At 35.4% G+C, this 21,176-nt stretch overlaps 1 protein-coding gene and 2 long non-coding RNA genes across 11 annotated transcripts in view; 2 read left to right on the plus strand and 1 right to left on the minus strand.

Moving 5' to 3' along the window:
- The window catches only part of ADK (adenosine kinase), a 496,766-nt gene that overhangs the window by 439,068 nt on the left and 36,522 nt on the right, over positions 1 to 21,176 (minus strand). For 8 of the 9 annotated variants that reach the window (XR_014253411.1, XM_082424930.1, XM_082424929.1 and 5 more), the window contains exon 2: positions 14,634 to 14,708. The exons of the other annotated variant lie outside the window; for it this stretch is intronic. Coding sequence is in view for 7 of the 8 variants with exons in the window: in XM_082424930.1 (XP_082281056.1) it covers positions 14,634 to 14,708 (75 nt within the window). In the remaining variant the exon portion in view is untranslated. The remainder of the gene's footprint in view (positions 1 to 14,633; positions 14,709 to 21,176) is intronic. 9 annotated transcript variants of the gene reach the window in all.
- LOC309642871 overlaps positions 1 to 21,176 on the plus strand; it is a 367,193-nt gene that overhangs the window by 103,393 nt on the left and 242,624 nt on the right. The window lies entirely within an intron of this gene.
- LOC309642866 overlaps positions 1 to 21,176 on the plus strand; it is a 242,639-nt gene that overhangs the window by 56,488 nt on the left and 164,975 nt on the right. The gene's annotated exons all lie outside the window — the stretch shown is intronic.

Consider the following 21,176-nt stretch of genomic DNA (forward strand, 5'->3'; position numbering starts at 1 on the left):
CAACAGTTGCACTAACCACACTTCAAACATTCAAAGCTAAATGTGACTACTGGTTACCATATTGGAAAACACAGATATACAACATTTCCAGCACTGCAGAAAGTACTAGTGGACCGCTGCTGCAGAGACAGTAAGTTACCCCAGATTTCATTTTTACTTTTAATCGCTTCTACATGGTTTGAATTTTTTCCAAGAATCATTTATTTTTATAATTTTTGAAGCTAACAAATTTAGCAATGATCACTCCGTAAGATGTGTAAGTCTAAAAAAAAACTATTCATTTTGCAACCCTGTATTTAATGTACTTAGAGCCTATGTGTTATTGAAATATATAAAAGAATACATAAACTAAATGGAGAAATACATGTATAGATAGAAAAACTCATATGTTAAAGATCTCATTTTTCCCAAATTCATCTATAAAGGTAATGCAATTCCAAACAAAATCCCAGAAAGAATTTTTGTAGAACCTGACAAGCTTATTCTAAAATCTGTGGACAAAAGAAAAGAGCCAAGAACAACTAAGAAAATTCTTGAATAAAAATGGAGTGGAGGGACTTGCCCTATCAGACATCAAGACTTAGTGTAAAGCTTTAGTAACAAAATAAAAATAGGGCTGTATTAGTTCAAGGAGAGACAAACAGACCAGAAGGGGGGGAAAAAAAAATTAAGAAGCCAGAAACCAAACTATAGATAAATAAAAATTGGCATTGCAGATCAGTGGGTAGAAGTTGGCCTATTCACAATATAGTAACATAATAGCTGATTCCCTCAAAGGAAAACCTTTTTAAAAACTAGATCCCTACCTCACATCATATACAAAAACCAATTCAGGATCAATTAAGGACCTAAATACACAAAGCATAATGTTATAACTTGTAGAAGAAAATATTGCAAAGTAGCTATATCGAGACTTAACTACAAAAGTGTCAGAGCATCTCACAATTAGTTTTAAACAAAACAATGATACCTTTTAACTGTATATAAGGAGTCTCACTTGACACTCCAAATATTGTTTCACCTTCAAACCTAATATACATAATTTATCAAAGTAATTCATCGTAACTTATACAAATAATTCACCTGTAAATTTTTGGCATTGAATAATCAGTGTTGAAATTTATGACCAACTATTATTACTTTGAGTATTTTTGGAGTAAACATTAAGTAATATCTTTCATGCATGCTTACATTAATCAAGATTTACCTAAGGTTCATATCATTATATTATTAAGGATTTATGTCTGTGAGAGAAACACATTTCGTGAACTACTCTAGCTTCCCTTCTTAAAACTGAGTATTTTTATTTCTAATGATGATTTTTATTTCCCAATTACCATTTCATTAATTCTCTCATTCCTCTTACTTCTGTGGTATTTATCTGGTGTCAGGAAAAATTAAGGCAAATCTGTCTTACATACTCCTTCCCTCTGTTTTCCATCCCTATTAATACATTCCTTTCCTTTATTCCCCATAATTACACCAATACTCATCTGGAAGTATTTATATGTTCCATATTTCCTCCTCCCCTCACACCCACTGTTGTCTCTTCAATATGCTGGAAAAGATTATTCTCAATAGCCTACTTCCTACCACAAGTGTCCTACTTATTTTCAGTTGCAATATTTTGGCAAATTGGATACATCAAAACTAACTAACTTAATTCTGCTTTTTTCAGATCCTAATTTTTTCTTATTCAAGGGAAAAACCAGCTTTACAATCTTCAAATAAAGACTAGCATACTCTAAAAGAAATTTAATTTTTGAATATCAAATAATTATCTAGTTGGTATTTCTGAATCATGGTAATGCTTGCTCTATTCTGGAAACAGGTCAGTTGTAGACAACATACCACCCTCCCAACATAAGAAGTGCATTGTTTTGAAAGTTCAGTCAAAAAGAGAATTGTTGAGTCTTTCAATCTCTCACAAAGAAATTATTAATCTACTCTGATGCACTAATTAAAACTAAATGTTAACAATTTTTGGAGCAAACTACACACATTTTTCTCATCTACACTGTATCTATACTAAAAGGAAAATAGAATTTCATTAAGTTTATGAGCCTTTATGTATCTACTTAATTTACACTCAAAAAATCTGGATGTATAATTGAGTTTTTCACTTTCAAATTAATACTTCCATAGTAAGATAGTAGAAAATAAAGAATACAGGTTTTACAATTAAAACAAGCATGTATTTCAAATTACTGCACAATGACTGATACATTTTTTGGTATGAACAAATGTCTTAAGCTCTGTTATTTTTCACAAGGATAACTACCTCATAAAGTTGTCATGAGGACTAAACTAATACCATATAAAAACGTACCTAATACATATTGAATAAATGCTTTATTGTCAGATAATAATTGTTAAAAATTATTATACTCTTATTTTCCTCCTTACTCTTGAAAGTTTTTCAGATGGATTCTCCATGGTCCTTCTTTAGATTCAACCCTTTGTTGTATACCAGTCCAGTGTGCAAAGACCATTAGAATATGATGGTTCTTGTTCTTTAAAAAACTGCTCTGAAAAGCTTGACAAACATAGCATGTGAAAAATATATCTTCACAAAAATGTATGTGAAGAAAATATCAATTCTCTCATTAACTTTTAACACTGAACACTTAAAATTCCACTTTAAAAAGGCCTTTCATAAAAAAATGTTTTTCAGTCAAATGCTATTTACCAAGTGCCTAACATGTATCCAGCACCATGCTAAGGGTCATGTAAGAAAAAAGCATAGTGCAGTTCCTTTGCACCAAGAGCTTACTGTCTATAGAAAAGATTTACTAAGGTACTTTCCTTAATTGCCTCTCTCCCCAGCAATGTTTATAAACGCTGCATGCAAGGCTTATACTATGGATATTTAATTATAAACCTAGTACAAAAAAAAAATATTGAGCTTCCTCTCAAGCAAGAAATTAGAAAGCAGAAGAGAGTAATGAGAGCCAAGAAAGTCAAAGGAAATTGTAAATTAAAGGGAAAAAAACCTCTCTTTTATTCAAAACCCTGCTTGTCTGGACAAATCGTAAGTTAAGATCATGACATAAATTACACAAATTGTTAAATAGTTAAAACAAAAGATGAGGCCAGTAATCAACAAAAGATATGAACTAAAGGAAAGTAAGAAAATCATTTTTATTTATCCAGAGATTGCTCTGACATAAAAACCAGGCTTACCCATTTTGAATCCCCAAAATCTGGCATGTAGTTATTAATTCTTAGTTTGTACAATAGGTTTAAATTGTTAATAATTTAATCATCTGTTTAAAAAATAAAGGTAGTTAGTGTGGCATGGTAGAAAAAGGAACAAATAGGGTCAGGAGATACAGATTCCATCTCAGGCTTGCACTGCTAACTGTAATCAAGGGCAAAACATCTAACTTTGCTGAGCCTGTTCCTCTGTTGTAAAATGAATAAAGAGGACTAAATTATCTCCAAATTCCAATTTGTCTCAAAAATCCTATGAGTCCATGGTTATACATTTCCTGCTATAGTACATATAATAATAGTGAAATACACACACTCACACTCCTTGGACTTCCACTTATATGTGGCAGAAAGATTATCTACTCTTCCTTCCAAGACTGTTAAAATGATAATAAAGGCACAAAAAAAGGCAAACACCTACAGGATCAAAAAGAATACTAATGTAATTAAGCGTTAATGGTCAAAAGGTTTCCACAAATTTTCAGAAAAAGGAAAGCAGCTGAGGAACTCAGCAGCGCTAAAGAAACTAAAATCTCATTTGCAACTGAAAGAGGCTACTTATGATAAGCAAGACTAGTCCACCTGCAGAAACCCTAAATCTCAGAGGATACAGATAAGGCATGGAGCTACAAGTAAGGAAATGGACTACCATCTCACCATCACAACTTACAATTCCTAAAGTAAATTAGAGATAAATTAGAGGTTTATTCCCTCAAGAAACCAAAGAGAAGCACCTCGGAACTAAGGAACAACAGGCAAACCAGGGGGAGTAGAGAGGGACAGGTGAAACTGCCTACTTAATTATGGTACCTCTAGCCCCCTTTCCCTGGCCAACTCAGAATAAAACAGCCAAGCTTAAACCTTCAGAAAGGAAAATGGAAGACTTTTCTGTAAAGAAACTGAACAGACTCTTTAGACTTCCAGATACTAACATTAAGGGTCACAGCCCAGCCCCCCAAACTAGGTTTTTAGCATAACCAAGCCACAATAAAGTCCCATCAGTCAACAAGTCCAACCTGATAGGGACAGAGTAAAGGGACGAAGTAGGTAATTAAATAGTTAATCCTACTAGAGGATTGTAAGTAAAGAAAAAAGTATGGGAGACCCCTATAAGTTATTGATCACTCAAGAAAGAAGGCTTGCTTAACCACAAAACCAAGCTGGCTTGCTTAGCAACAAAACCATGCAACAGAAGCATGAGACATGCCCCCAAACAATAAAACAATGGTGGCATGAGACCCACATCCTGCTCAGTGAGCTCAGTAAGTTAATGACCCCTTGGACATGCTCTCTGCACACATAAAAAACAATAATTTATGGAAAGGTGACATTTCAAAGTGAAAGACCCTCATTGTACTGAGACACGGAATAATTTTTCCATAGTGCCATGACAGTCCCAGTTTGACCACGTAGGGACAAGAAAACTCCCCCGCCCGACACAGAGAAGGAACTGATGATGGAAGTGTGATGTCTACTCAAGAATGAGGAAGAAGGTGGTCTTCTCCCCCTCCCACTTTTTCTTTGATTATAAAACTGTAGCCCACTATGTTCTCGGGGCACAGCACCTTCTCACCTGCCCACTTGAAAGCCTCGCAAGTGCCCTACTCTAATAACTCACTTCTTATCTATCATTTTGCCTCTCACTGAATTCTTTTTGCGCTGAGACATAAAGAACTGGAGCTCCTCAGAGCCCCCTGAAACGCCACCTAGCGGTTTCAAACCCACATATACCAACCTGCCAATGAGGTTTTGAATGTGGGGTATGGGTGTGTGTGTGTGTTTGAAAAAAAAATTTTTGGCTTTATTTATTAGTGCTCTTTGGCTATGTAACAAATTCACCCAAAACCTGGAAGGTTAAAACAACAGTCATTATCCCACACAGTTTCTGAGGGTCAGGAATCCAGGAGTAGCTTAGCTGAGTTTTTCTGGCTCAAGGTCTCTCACGTGGTTGCAGTCAAGCTGTCAGCCAGAGCTGCAATCATCTCAGGGCTCAACAGAGAATGGAGAATCTACTTCTCAGCTCACTTACATGGTTGTTGGCAAGTCTCAGTTCCTCACTAGCTATAGGCCTGAGGCCTCTACCTCCAGTCATTTGAGCCTCTCACAAGGTGTCTGAATGTCCGAGAGAGAGAAAGAAGAGAGCAGCCACAATGGAAGACACAGTCTTTTACAACATAATCTCTGAAGTAGGATACCATCACTTCTGCCATATGCCACTGGTTACACAGATCAGCCATGGTGCAATGTGGGAGGGAACTACTCAAGAGAATGCCAGGAAGAGGGGATCATCAGGAGCCATCTTGGAGGCTGACTATCATAGCCTGCCTTCTGGCCCCCAAGGATCCCTGACTCCTATTTTTCAAATCCATGTGTAGTGCCCTCCCACATTATACCAGGTTTGGTTTGTATGACCAATAACAAGCATATGGCAAAAATGATGACATGTTACTTCCAAGAATAGGTTATAAAAAAGACTGCAGCTTCCATCTAGGGAAAATTACACTATTACTCTCAAGTCACTCACAATAGGGCAAACAGCTGCCACATTTTTAGGACACTCTGAGATTTATGAAGTGAGGGACTGAGACCCTCACTCCAACAGCACTTAAGAAACTGAGGCCAGCCAACAGTATCAACGAGCTTGGAAGCCACAGTTGAGCCTTGAAATGATTGCCACCCTGGCAAACAGACTGACTACAACTTCATCAGAGACCCTAAGCCAGAACCACCCAGCGATGCTACACTCTCAAATTCCTGACCCTCAGAAACTGTGTGAAAGACTAAATGTTTATTACTTTAAGCTGCCAAGTTTTCTGGTTATGTATTACATAGCAATAGGTAACTATTATTACACAGCAACAGATAACTTCATTAAAGCTTTAAGAAAAAAAAGCTCATAAAAGCAATTAAGGATTGTTACAAAAATATTAAATTGTATAGAATATTGAAATAAAAGTACCCACCCTAGCCAACCCACCCTCCCATGACCACTGGAGTTTAGAACATATCCTTCCAGACTTTTTCTTATTCCTTTGCAAATAAACAGAATAAGCTTTTTTAATGTCTTACCCTTAAATAAGAACAGACAGCCAAAGATCACCTAATATTGGAGGAAAGTCTCCACCATGAAGGAGAAAGGCCACAATAAACAACCAGAAAAGAGCAATCCACAGGGAACAAAGATAAAGCAAGAAAGAAAAGACATTCAAAAACAAAACAAAACCAACTCTAATCAATATACTTAGACAAGGGGAAAAAATGCATCCATAAGACAAGAACAAAATGTTACATGATAATTTACTAGTACCAAAGTCAAAAAAAAAATTCTAAAAGCTTCCATAGAGAAAAAACTGGTGATATAAAGAGATCTATTAGATGCTGGAAAACAATGGCACATGCCTTCAAAATTCTCAAAGAAAACTCTATACTAACCAATCAATAAGACGTGAGGGGGAAAAAAATTTAAAAGATCATCAGACATATACAAAGATTCAAAAAATTACCTTACATGTGCTTATGCACTCTTTCTCTGAAGGATATGCTATACACACACACACACACACACACACACACACACACAGAAAACCAATAAAGAAGATATGAGATAAAGGAAGACTGCTGTTTAAAAGGAAAAAAAAAAAAAAAAAAAGACAAGTCTAGCAACACAACCAGTTCAGTTTGGAGCACAAAGATGGAGAACTGAAGAAGGGAGGTCACCAGAGGAAAAGAGGTTGATAGACTTACTGATTTTGAGGAGGAGGGGTAGAGGGGAGAATGGTTATTAGGTACATGACAGACTTAATAGAGTGGCTATTGAAAATTTGAATAAGTGTATAGAAAATAGTGCAAATGAACACAGGATGCAATAAGTCACTGAAAGAAAAAAAAAGTTTTATAAGTAATCAAAGTCTACAATTCTGTTCACAATGATTACTGATCTGGTTTTTTTAAATTTTATTTATTTTTATTAATTAATTATTTTATTGGCATAGAGTTGATTTACAATGTTGTGTTATTTTCCGCTGTACAGCAAAGTGAGTCAGTTATACATATATATATATCCACTCTTTTTCAGATTCTATTACCATATAGGTCATTACAGAGTACTGAGTAGAGTTCCCTGTGCTATACAGTAGGTTCTTACTAGTTATCTATTTTATATATAGTAGTGTGTATATGTCAATCCCAATCTCCCAATTTACCCCTCTCCCCACCCCTTTCCCCCTTGGTAACCGTAGTTTGTTTTCTACATCTATGATTCAATTTCTGTTTTGTAAATAGGTTCATTTGTACCCTTTTTTTAAATTTGTTTTAATGTAATATAATAAAATGGGGAAGATGAAGAAGAGGAAATGGTGTGAGTAAAAGAGAGCTAAATCCTTAGGTATCATAACAGAGACTATATATAATATCGAAATAGCTAGAGAGAGAGACCTCAGAAAGCCCTAAGCTTAGGACGGCTAGGTGGATGGGTATTCATGAGACATTAATCTCCAATTCACCTATTCTCCCAGTAAGCATTCAGGAATGCACAGGGGTTCTGACAAGTAACCAGAACCTGGTCAGCAAGGACAAAAGTAATCAGAAACCCTCCAACAATTTAAAAAAAATAATAAATCAAGAGAGTGTATAAATCCTGTTGAGAACGGCAAAAGCAAAGTTCTCAGAAGGTCAGAGGGAATCCTCTCCACCATCACCCAGTAACAAGATTTGGTCATCTACTCTCCTAGTGACTTGAAGACCAAGTGTGCCCCTCCACACAGTGCTATTGTATCCTCTATTCTGGAATCCTTCCTAATGGAATCATGTTCTTGTATCCTTTCCTTACATTAAGGGAACTTTTATCCTTTGCCTCTCCAATCAATCACCCTTATGAAAAATCACACAAATACTAGCATATTATTTAGAAATAGGCAGATAGCAGGAAAAAAACAGCTAACAGAATTTAAAATCTTCTGGAAAAACAGCACTTATGCAGAATGGGGTAAAAGCAAGGGGAAAGATGGAAGATGCAGCAAAGAACTGATTTTTTCCTTAAAAACCTTCAGTACTAGCTTACTTTTTAACTAGTATTAGTTTTACAATAATTATTTTTTTAATTGAAAAGGCCAAATACTGTTTTTAAAAAACTCAGAATCATAAAAACAAATACTTTATAAGAATTTTAACAGTTAACTCATTTTTATAGTGTAAGATACTAATAAGTATATATTTAATTCATTTGTTATAGTACCTAGCAAATTGTTCCTGGATAATTTATTTTTACACAGTGCAAATATAAAACACTCATCTAAACATGGTCTAAAATGTAAGTTAAACATAGTCTGTTGAAATGATAAGGAACACTTTCAAGTGTATTATGGAAGAAATGGTCAGAATATAAGAAAGAGAATGCTCTACTTTTTATGACTAGAGTTCAAAAACGTGCTTTTTATCTCCAAGTACTGATTTCAAAAGTCAGTTTTACTGATGAAAACCCTCCCAAAATAAAAAAATAAGACTTCAGCTGGCCATTTAGGATCAGCTGCTAGTGAAACAAGCTATTTGAGTTCCCAATACTGTCAGCACACAGCTGCCAGATCATAATCACTCTGATCATATTTGCATGAACCTTTAAAAACATAGTATACAGTGAAAAAAAAGCTTATTTCCTAAGACTGCACATAGTATTATCCCATAAACACAAACATATACAATATCTCTCTGGGTTATACATAGATGTCTGGGGCATGTTCATCAAAACAGTTTAACACTGGTTACACGTCATAAAATTTCAAATTTTTTACTTTCTCTCTGTACTTTTATATGCTATTAGAATTTTTTTAAAACAGTGACAATCAATTAGTTGATTTCCTGGACAAAACATCTCACACTAAGCAAACAAAAGAGTTCTAACTTCAAACGCATAAATTCACGTCCATTGATTCTATTTTGTTTTATTTATAAAGCTTTCCTGACATGTAACTGACATACATCAATACATCTTACATATTTAAAGTATACAATTTGATAAGTTTTGATACATGTATATGCTCATCAAATCATTATACAATCAAGATAACGAACACACTCCTAAAAGCTCCCTCCTGTCTCTCTGTAATCTCTCCTTCCTGCCCTCCACCACACCCTGGCACATGCACAGGAAACCAATGATCTGCTTTCTGTCACTATAAATTGAATTCCCTATAATCTCAATATAAATGGAATGATACAGTATGTATTCTTTTTTGTCTGGCTTCTTTCAATGAACACAATTATTCTGAGTTTCATCCAAACAATACTCTATTCCTTTTTTATTTCTGACTAGAATTCTAATGTATGGGTAAACAATCTGTTTAATGATTCACCTGTTGATAGACATTTAGATAACTTTCAGGTTCTAGCTATTAAAAACAAAAATCACCACGAACATTAGAGAACACGTCTTTGTATGGACACACGTTTTCACTTCTCTTGGGTAAATATCTAAGAATGAAATGGTTTTATCAAATAGATGTGTGTTTAACTTTTTAAACTGAAAATTCAGTGCAGCATTTTAACTCCTCATGAGAAGAAAGTTGTAGTTCCTCCATTATCTAGCCAACATTTGGTATGCTCTGTTTTAAAATTTTAGCCATTCTAACAACTGTGTGGTAGTACTTCACTGTATCTTTAATTTACATTTCCCTAATAATGAAAGAGACTGAGTACCTTTCCATGTGGTTATTTACCATCCATATATCTTTGGTGAATGTTCAAATCCCTTGCCCATTTTTTAATTGGGTTGTTTCTTTTCTGATTGAGTTTGGAGAGTTCATTATGTATTCTGACTGGTAGTCCTTTATCAGACATATGCTTTGCAAAGATTTTCTCCAAACCTGTGGTTTGTCCTTTAATTCTTATAACAGTGTCTTTCCAATAGTAAAAATTTTCATTTTGAAAAGGTCCAGCTTATCAAATTTTCTTTTATAGAACATACTCCTGGTGTTCTATATTTAAGAAATTCTGGTTTAAACCACAATCACAAAGATTTTCTCCTATATTATCATCCAGAAGTGTTATACTTTTAGGCTTGACATTTAGTTCTATCAGTTAATTTTGTATATGGTACAAAATACAGATCCAAATTCATTTTTATGCATGTTGATATCCAATTGTTCCAGCACGATTTGTTGAAAAGACAATCCTTTCTCCACTGAACTGCCTTGCACCTTTGTCAAAAATCAGTCATCCAGGGACTCCCCTAGTGGCACAGTGGTTAAGAATCCACCTGCCAATGCAGGGGACACGGGTTCAAGCCCTGGTCCAGGAAGACCCCACATGCCGCTGAGCAACTAAGTCCTTGCGCCACAACTAATGAGCCTGAGCTCTAGAGCCTGCAAGCCACAACTACTGAGCCCGCGTGCCACAACTACTGAAGCCCGTGCTCCACAACGAGAAGCCATGGCAATAAGAAGCCCACGCACCGCAACGAAGAGTAGCCCCGGCTCGCTGCGACTAGAGAAAGCCCGCGTGCAGCAACGAAGACACAACGTAGCCAAAAATTAATTAATTAATTAATTTTTTAAAAATCAGTCATCCATTTCTGTGTGGGTCTATTTCTGGACTTTCTATTCTATGCCATCAACCTTTACACTGATATCACTGTTTTGATTACTGCAGCTTTATAATAATTCTAGAAATCAGGTAGTAGCTTTTTTTGTAGATTCCATCAGTTATTCTACATAAATGATCATGCCTTTTGGAAATAAAAACAGTTTATTCCTTCCTTTGCAACCTGGATGTTTTTTACTTCTTCTTGCCTGATTGTCCTAAACAGAATCTTCAGGACCACTGTATACATTTTGAAGTGGTCAGAGCGGACATCCTTGAATTGTTTCTGATCTTAAGGGAAAAGCATGCAGACTTTCACCATTAGGAATTATGTTATTAGTAGGCTTTTCCCTAACCTAAATTTTATGAGGTTAAAGGAGTTCCCTTCTATTCTAAGAATGCTATAAGAAACTTTATCAGGAATAGATAGTAGTTTTGGCGAATGGTTTTTCTATCTATTGAGATGACTATGTGATTTTTCTTTCTTTAGTTTGTTAATAGAGTTAAGTGCTCTAATTACATTCCAAATGTTACACCTACTCTACATTCTTAGTACACTATTTAATTCTGAAAAAAGGGATAAATACAGTGATACTAGTATTAAGTATGTTTAAGTGATTTTCAATCTTCACTACCACTTTGTGTTCAAAGTTGGTAAGACAATTATAGATAGCTAACAGAATGAAAACATATCAATCTTTATTAAAATAAAAAATATAGTTAAACAGAAGTTAGAAAGTAAAAAGTTAAAAGTTAGAGTATAAAAAAAAAAAGTTAGAGTAGAAGTTAGAGTCAGGAGTTAAAGTAGAAGGTTAACAGAACCTAAAAGTAGGGAAGCAGCAGATGGATGAATAGAGGCACTTCTAATTCTATATAATGAGGAGTCTAAGGATCCTATTGAAAGTTGATACAAGAAAAAATTTTAATGTGTGTATATTATATCATTTAAAAGTACAAGGTAACCAGAAGTAAAACCATTACCATAATTGTATGCTGGAGTGTTTCTGATTAGCAAAGTATATTTTAAAAATTTGTATCTGAATTTCTTAGGATAAGACACATTCTCCAGTTAGTCCTTGGCGCCTCAACCTATTTCCTATTATATTACAATAGGCCAAATTTACACATTTATAAATTCTTGCCTGATCCTTTGACACTTGAGTTTATACAGATAAAGAGTTATAGAGATAATCTCCAAGACATTAAAAAACAGAATTTGTTAAAAATGGTTATCCCCCAAAATCAGTTGTATTTCTATGTATTAGCAATGAACAATCCAAAAATGAAATTAAGAAAACAATTCCATTTACAGTAGCATCAAAAATAATGAAATACTTAGGATTAAATTTAACCAAGGAAATGCGAGACTTCTAAACTTGAAACTACTAAACACTGTTGAAATAACTTAAAGAAAGACATCTCCTGTTCATGAATTGGAAGACTTAATATTGTTAAAATGGCAATGCTTCTAAAACTGATCTACGGATTCAGTGCAATCCCATTCTAAATTCCAACTGCCTTTTTTACAGGAATGGACAAGTTGATCCTAAAATTAATATGGAATTGCAAGGGACTCTGAATAGCCAAAACAACCTTGAAAGACAACAAGTTGGAGGGCTCACACTTCCTGACTTCAAAACTTACTACAAACCTACAGTAACCAAAACAGCATGGTACTGGAATAAGGACAAGCATACAGACTTATGGAATAGAACCGAGAATCCAGAAATTAACCCAAACACCTATGGTCAACTGATTTTTAAGAGGGCCAAGACCACTCAATGGGGAAAAGAAAATGCTCTTCAACAAATGGTGTGGGGACAACTAGATTTCCACATGCAAAAAAAATGAAGTGAACCCTTACCACACATCTGATACAAAAATTAACTCAAAATGGATCAAAGCCCTAAATTTAAGAGCTAAAACTAAAACTCCTAGAAGAAAACATAGGCATAAGTCATTGTGACCTTAGATTTAGCAACAGATTTTCAGATATGACAGCAAAAGCACAGCAACAAAAGAAAAAATAAACTGGACTTCATCAAAATTTAAAACTTACACATTAAATGATACTCTCAAGAAAGTCAAAATAAACCACAGAATAGGAGAAAGTGTCTGCAAATCATAAATCTATTAAGGGTCTAGTATTAAGAGTATATAAAGAATTCTTACAACCACAACAAACAATAATTTAAAAAATGGGTGAAGAACTTCAATACACATTTTTCCAAAAATATACAAATGGCCAATAAGCACATGAAAAGATGCTCAGCATCATTAGTAATTAGAAAAATGTAAATCAAAACCACAATATTACTTACACCCACTAGGATGGCTATAATTTTATTTTTTCTCCTTTTTTTTTTTCTGGCCATGCCACGCGGCATGTGGGATCTTAGTTCCCCAACCAGCGATCGAACCCGTGACCCATGCAATGAAAGCACAGTCTTAACCACTGGACCACCAGGGAAGTCCCAGGATGGCTATAATTTTAAAAAGGGAAAAGACCACGTTTTGGTGAGGATATGCTTCCTCAAAAAGCTAAACACAGAATTACCATCTGACTTAGCAATTCCACTCCAATATATATACGCAAAAGAAATGAAAATATATACCCATGCAAAAACTTGTACATGAACGTTCACAGCAGCTTTCTTCATAATAGACAAAAACCGAAACAATCCAAGTGTCCATCAACCAATGGCTCCACCAACTGATGAATGCATAAATGAACTGTGGTATATACAAACAATGGAGTATTATTCTGCCTTAAAAGGAATGAAGTACTGACACATGCTACAACATGGATTAGAGAGGGCAGGAAGAATATGTAGGATACAATTCAAACACCATGAATCTCCACTATTTCCCCCTAATAATAACTTCTGATGATACATGGAAGAGCACTGAAAAACATCATGTTAAGTAAAATAAGCCAGACACAAAAGGCCACATATTGTATGTCTCCACTTATATGAAATAAAATATCCAGAACAGGCAAATCCATGGAGACAGAAAACAGACTGGTAGCTCCCAGGAGATTGGGGAGAGGTGGGGAGGGCAGGTGGGAATACTGAAATGACCACTTAATGGCTACGAGTTTCTTTTTGGGGTGATGAAATGTCCTGGAGTTAGATAGTGGTGACGGTTGCACAACACTGCAAATGTCCTAGCAGTCACTGAATCATACACTCTAAAACAGTTTAAATTATGATTTAATTTTAAGTAAATTTTACCTCAATAATATTTTTTTAAAAGTGGTTGCCCCTGGGCATAGAACTTGGGGTGTTCAAGGGGAAGGGGATCTTAATTTCTCATTATTAAATATTTTTTTAGTACTTTTTTTTTTCCTTGCACCAAATCATCACAGATAAATAAACACAAAATGATTTCTCAGCTAAATTAACAACATCAAAAGTTATTATTAGGGGGAAATAGTGGAGATTCATGGTGTTTGAATTAAGTCCTACATATTCTTCTTGCCCTCTCTAATCCTATTCCTTCTCCCATATGTTACGGCACCATTATAGATTTAGTTCATTGACAGTAATTTTAAAATGTGGAAATTAAATCATTAGGTAATTCACATACTTCTTCCTTGCAAAGAATAAAAAAATAAATTTCAAGTGAAAGTAGCAACAGGAATGAATAAATGTACCTAAGTTTTCCCAGGGAAAACTATGGTCAATTACTCAATAAATAATAATGGTGCACTTGCTATTATCAAATTTAAATTTCCTGAATTTTCCTCCAATTGAAGATGTTAAACAGTAAATTCAATTCCAAAATTTTCAGTTTTTCTTTAGATGTAAGTTTCACATAGTACATACAAAGAGCTTAATACTTACTTATCAAGGAAATCCTTATCCACCACAGCAGTGATGTCAAGAAGAGGATTTCCCAGTCCAAAGAGAATATTTTCACTAAAAAAACACAAAATACAAGCACAAGTTAGAAATACTTCTGAAAGTAAGGTGATGTGTAAAATGCACAAATATAAAAGTAAATATCTTCACTTTACCTTGGAAATAAACTTAACATACTAGTTTATTAAACCTCTGATTTGCCTATTACATGTAGGACAACATTTTAGAGGAAGCACAAAGCCATTTAGAAAGGAGAATGACTTTTAAATTGGATGAAATAAAACATAACAAAAGAAGAAACCAGATCATGTGATTTTTTTCCACAATATTTAACAGCTAATGACTAAAGCTAATTAAATTCAATTTTTTTTTAAGGTCTATCACAATAAAGTTTTTTTGTTTTTTTGTTTTTTTATTTATTTATGGCTGTGTTGGGTCTTCGTTTCTGTGTGAGGGCTTTTCTCTCTAGTTGCGGCAAGTGGGGGCCACTCTTCATCGCGGTGCGCGGGCCTCTCACTATTGTGGCCTCTCTTGTTGCGGAGCACAGGCTCCAGACGCGCAAGCTCAGTAGGTGTGGCTCACGGGCCTAGTTGCTCCGTGGCATGTGGGATCTTCCCAGACCAGGGCTCAAACCCGTGTCCCCTGCATTGGCAGGCAGATTCTCAACCACTGCGCCACCAGGGAAGCCCACAATAAAGTTTTATACTCAACAAACATGATAGATATTTAACTCTCTCTAGACAGTAAAATACTGAACTAATGAAAGTTTATCAGGGAGCATACAGCAAGTCCTGGAGGAATCCAGGCAACAGCCTTACCCTTGAAAAACTGAATGACTGGGGTGGGACCTTCACAATGGGTATCATAGATAGTGTAATTTTCAGTTACATTTAACAGACTTTGAGGGAGTCTGTTTTCCATAACTGATTACAATACGGCTCAAAACTGAGGGAAAGACAGAACTCCACCCCAACTGATAACAACTGACAGCAAGAAATGGACCAGAGGCCATAGCTGGGTCAGCCTCAATGAGGGCCATTCTTCTAGTTTATGCAATAAAATTTGCCTCTGCGTAATTTCCCATTGGTATCTAGTTTGCTCAAGCTCTCTTCCAGTTGCCTCCAAACCAGTTACCATCCTCATCATTTGGAGATTATTAGTAATATCAATAGGACTGATACCCAAAAGTTTCTTTAGGAGAACGAGGTATAGCCTACAATTATAGTGTAAAATGATTTAGAAGACTGAATTACAGTCTCTTATTAAAATCACAGATTGGGCAACTATGGCTGAATATGCAATTAAGAGAAATTTGTCCCTTTTTCTATTTAAAGAAAGATGATGGGGGAGGGATAAAAGACAATGCATTTATTTATTCACACAGGCATTTGTAATCAAAATAAAAGTCTAATATAAAAAGAAAATAAGTGCTTAGAAAATGAAGGATCAACAGGCAGATACAGTAAAACGTGACCATCATTTCATTAGGGACTTCTCTGCCTGATTTGTGTATTATTAGTCAAACAAAAAAACTCTTAAAACTTGTTTATTTTTCTTTAAAAAAGCACAGGGGAGATGCTTCGTTGTTTCTTTTTATTCACACTTTTTAAGTGTTCAGTTCAATATATACAGTAATGTAACCACCACCAAAATCAAAATATGAAACATTTCCATCATCACAAAAAAATATCCTCCTGTCCCCATGTCAGTCTCTCCACCCCCAACTGGTCCCCTCTTGGTTCTAAGGAATGTAACTGTGATACTTCTTTTTAAGAAGTCAGTCCTTTGCACATCTCCTGCATTCTCAAAATAGTTCATTACACTCTATTTGAAAATTTATTAAAAATAATATTACCAAATTAATTCAACCTCTCTGGGCCTATGGTTTCTACAAAGAATTATGGGGGAAAATGAGCACACTGAATCACAATAACCATGTTTAAACTCATTCCTAAACTTATTTGTCCAACAAAACCTTTGCTTATGAACAAAAATGGACAAGAATATGTAAAATGTGATTCAGAGCTCCGTGTGTAAAGGACAAAAGAGGAAGAACTTATACGCTGACTACTGTTCCTCACTGCAAGAAGTACACAGCATGGGCCCTGATGAGAGATGCTGTCAAGATGGAATTGTCCGGAGCCTGTGTGGAACCTGTTGCAGCAACAGTGGCTAAGGTAAGAGGTGGGGACAATAAAATTTAAAATAGCAGATAAAAGGTGTCTTCAAACAGTAAGTTAAGTAAAAACTATACAATTATTTCCAAAAGCAAATAAGTTTAAACAACTCACGTCGTTTTCCTCTCCATCACTGTACGTAAATGAGAAACTATTATATGATTTCATTCTAATATGACAAATTAACTTTGTTAGAAACACTAATTCTTCAAAATGGCTAGTTTCCTAAATATAAATGAGTGTCCAGGCCAGTAAATACTGTATCACCCTTCTTAAACAATAAAGATACTATTTAAGTAAGCATTTATTTTGAACTTGTCCTATTAGATGTGAACAAGATGGGGGCTGGCCTATGGCCAAAAACTATGACTAACCCATACTAGGATTATTATTTTGTTCCAAATGTTAGCAATATCTTTTTCCTGGAATGGACGCTAGGGTGAAAGATTCTGAATGACTTTTTCTTTCTTTCTTTTTTTTTTTTTGGTCAGTAATTTTGAAGTGTCTCATAATTCAGGCTCCATCCAACATAAACCTATACTATAATTATTATTTTGTTAGACAACCTACAAACACTATATACCGACATAGATATTACAGTAAAAGATCCTGAGGAAACTTTGTCTTGTTTATTGATATATTTATATTGATTAGCCCTCTGGTCAGCGAAAATATTTAGTTACATCTGGTGCCAGAATAAACACTATTGATGAGTGTCCTTAACTGTTACAGCAATCATCCCCTTTTTAAATTCAGAAACCTCAACTTCATATGTGATTCCTCTCTCTCCATCAATAAGCACCATTCTTAGTAGTAACTGCATCTTCTTGGTTTGTTCCAACAGTTCATCTACCAGGAACCCCACAATATCCGACTGGCGCTGCCTTTAACTAGGTGCTCTACAGACCTTGCCTAAATTCCTACACTGCTGCTATTTTTTTAGCCACAATAAATCCTGTACAATATCACCGAACTATTTTATTTAAACAAATAATGATATTTTTCCACTTAAAAGTTATCCCCCTTACAACTATGTAGAGGATAAAATACAAAAGCCTTTTTTAACATAAAGGACATTGAGTCTAGCTGGAACCTACAATATTTCATCAAATCTGAGATGCCATGAATCATAAAATTCCAACTTCCCATGGAGATTGCAAGGCATAAATGCATCTAAGAGTTGTTAAAATGTGAAGAAATGTGCATATTACAACCACTGAAATACAGTGCCTCTCTAACTTTATCTCTCACCATTCTAACACATACAATCCATTTTCTAATCATAATACTTCACTGTACCCTGAAAGACTGTAAGGTCCTTCCCCTATACTTCTGTGCCTAGCAAACGCCCATTCATCTTTTTAAAATTTCTCGTATGCCAGCTCTCTTAGAAAATCTTTTCTGCCCAACTCGTACCCAAGGGTTCCCATGTAAAAGTGTACAGGCTGTCCCCTGCACAACTTCAAAGGGTGCAGTTCACAATGTGAATGATGGCTCCTATAAACTAAGGCACTGTTGCCCACCTCCTAGTTTTACTCATTCCTCCTCCCTAGGTTCTGTTAAGTTCTTTGATGAACTTTTAATTGATTTTAAGGGTTGCTTTGTACTTTATCTCAATCAACTTATCTCAACATAAAAGGTAAAGTTTTTGTTTGTTTGTCTTTTTAACCTTAATTACATTTGTATTCTCAATGGCTGGCATATGATAATCACAAGGGCCTTGAGGGATTTTGCAATTCCAGATTCTGACTTCTATCAACAGACTGCTGCTTACCTCAGGCTCCCATGGATCAGGGCTGGGTCTAGAGTAAGGTTAAATTTTAAAGGTACTTACATCAAAGGTCAAATAATAGAACACTAATTCAAAATAGGTTGTAATAGAGTTCCCTGATGGCCTAGTGGCTAGGATTCCAGGCCTTCACTGCCGTGGCCGGGGTTCAATCCCTGGTCAGGGAACTGAGATCCCACAAGCTGCGCAGCACGGCCAAAAAGAAAGCAACAGCAACAACAACAAAAAAATAGGTTGTGATAAGTTAAAAATGAATATTGCACTTCCTAAAGCAATCACCAAATGAGAACACAACAAGGTATAGCTAAAAAACCCAATAAACAACATAAAATGAAAAATTAAAATATAGTCAATTTAGAAAAAAAAGCATTAAAGACATAATAACACACAGGATAAATGGAAAACAAAAGATGGTATACTTAAACCCAACCATATTAGTAGTCACACTAAATGTAAATGGATAAACATTGCAATTGAAAAATAAAGACTGTCACACTGGATTTTTTAAAAATGCCATTTACTAGAGATACATTTTAAATATAAAGACAGAGAGAGTTTAAAAACAAAAAGGTTGGATAAGAAGACATACCATGCAAACACTAATCATAAAAAACCTACAGTGGCTATAATTAATATCAAACAAGGCAGACATCACCAGATATAAAAGGATTTCATAAAAATAAGCAGGTCAATTCACCAAGAAACAAAATAAATGCCTTCAAAATACTTGGGAAGAAAAAAAGAAAACCTGAGAGAAACACAAGAAATAGACAAATTCAGTCTTAGTTAATTGTAACACCCCTCTTTTAGTAGTTAGTAAAACAAACAACACAAAAATAAGGTAGGGAATCACACTACTGGATATTTATCCTAGAGAAATGAAAACTTAAGTTTACACAGAAATGTGTACACAAATGTTCATAACAGCTTAACTGATAATAGTAAAAAATTGGAAACAACCCAAATGTCCTTCAATAGGTAACTAGGTAAACAAACTGTGGTACACCCATACAATGGACTAATATTCAGCATTAAAAAGGAATGAACTATGATACAACTTGGATGGATCTCAAAGGCACTGAGTGAGGGAAAATAAAAGCCTTATCTATGTGTTACCTACTGTAAAATTCTATTTATATACCACTCTCAAAATGACAAAATTACATTGACTGAGAACGGATCAGGAGTTGCCAACTGTTAAGGCTCGGGGGGAGGGTGTGACCATATACGGATAACACAAAGGAGTTTCTTTGTGGTGACAGAACAGTTTAATACCCTAATTGTGTTAATCTGGAATCTGGACATGATAAAATTTCGAGGAACTACACACCACCACCATGTCAATAAAAGACAGTGTATGCAAATGCTGGTGATATTCTAATAACATCTATAGTCAACTTAATAGTACTAAACCAACATCAATTTCCTGGTTTTGGTAAGATACTGTGGTTATGTAAGATTTATAATTGGGGGAAGTTGGGTGAAGAGTGCATAGGAACTCTCTGTACTCTTTTTGCAACTTCTTGTCTTTCAAAATTAAACAAAAAAAAGAAACTTGTATTTTAAAAGAAAGAAAAAGTAATATTTTTAAATGTTTAAGAAACAATTAGGGTGATAACATCAGGAATGGCAGAATAAGGGCCTCCAAAACTCCTCTCTTCCATAGAAGCAACAAGAACACTAGCAAAAAAAGTCAAAATCAACACTTTCAGAACTCCACATATTAACCAAAGGCTTGCAACACCTGAGGAACATTTATTCAAGGGGAAAAAAAAGGCTGAATCTCAGTAAAAACAGCAAGCTTTGTGGCATTTTAACTTGCCCTATTCCCATCCTCCCTCCCCAGCTCCAAGGCAGCCTTAAAAGCAACAGCCCCAAAACACAGTGGAAACCAGGGGCCTACCAGCCACTGGATGAGTTGGAACAGAACTGGAGCTCTTTCAAAGCCCCATTTTCAGAAAAGTGCTATTATTTGAGCTTACTGGCAGTTACCCGAAAAACACCTACTCCAAGACTTCTCATTACTTGACCTGACTCAGAGTTTCCCCAGTACTAACAGCCTTTTCCCCCGGGCATTTGTCAAAAACAATCAGCTGCAATTGTTTAACACCCCAGCCATCTGAAGCAGTTGTGGCAAACAAGCAGCTAACCAAAAAAACTTAAAAGGAAAAGTGGGGCATGAGATATCCATAAGGGGTTTTGAAAAGTTCTGAATATTCCTGAGAATCTAGGAGACCATGTATTATACATATGCCCTGGCCTGTGGGCATGCTCAAGAAAGACCTGAAAAGGTACTAAGCAATCATCTCTGAGCATGAGGCTCTGCACAAGCAGGAAATAGAGGCTATGGCAGCATTGTAAGCCTGGCTGGGCACTGATGGTATGCCTCATCAAGCACATACAGCCTCTCAGCAGATACTGCTAGACAAAAACAAGTATTGGCAAGAACGCAGAAAAACTGGAATCCACATTGCTGGTGGAGACATAAAATGATGCTGCCAGCTTGGCAAAAAAGTTTGGCAATTCTTCAAAAATATAAACATAAAGTTACCATATGAC

This window comes from Balaenoptera physalus, assembly GCF_965194825.1.
Source record: "Balaenoptera physalus genome assembly, chromosome: 14".
Classification (NCBI taxonomy): Eukaryota; Metazoa; Chordata; class Mammalia; order Artiodactyla; family Balaenopteridae; genus Balaenoptera; species Balaenoptera physalus.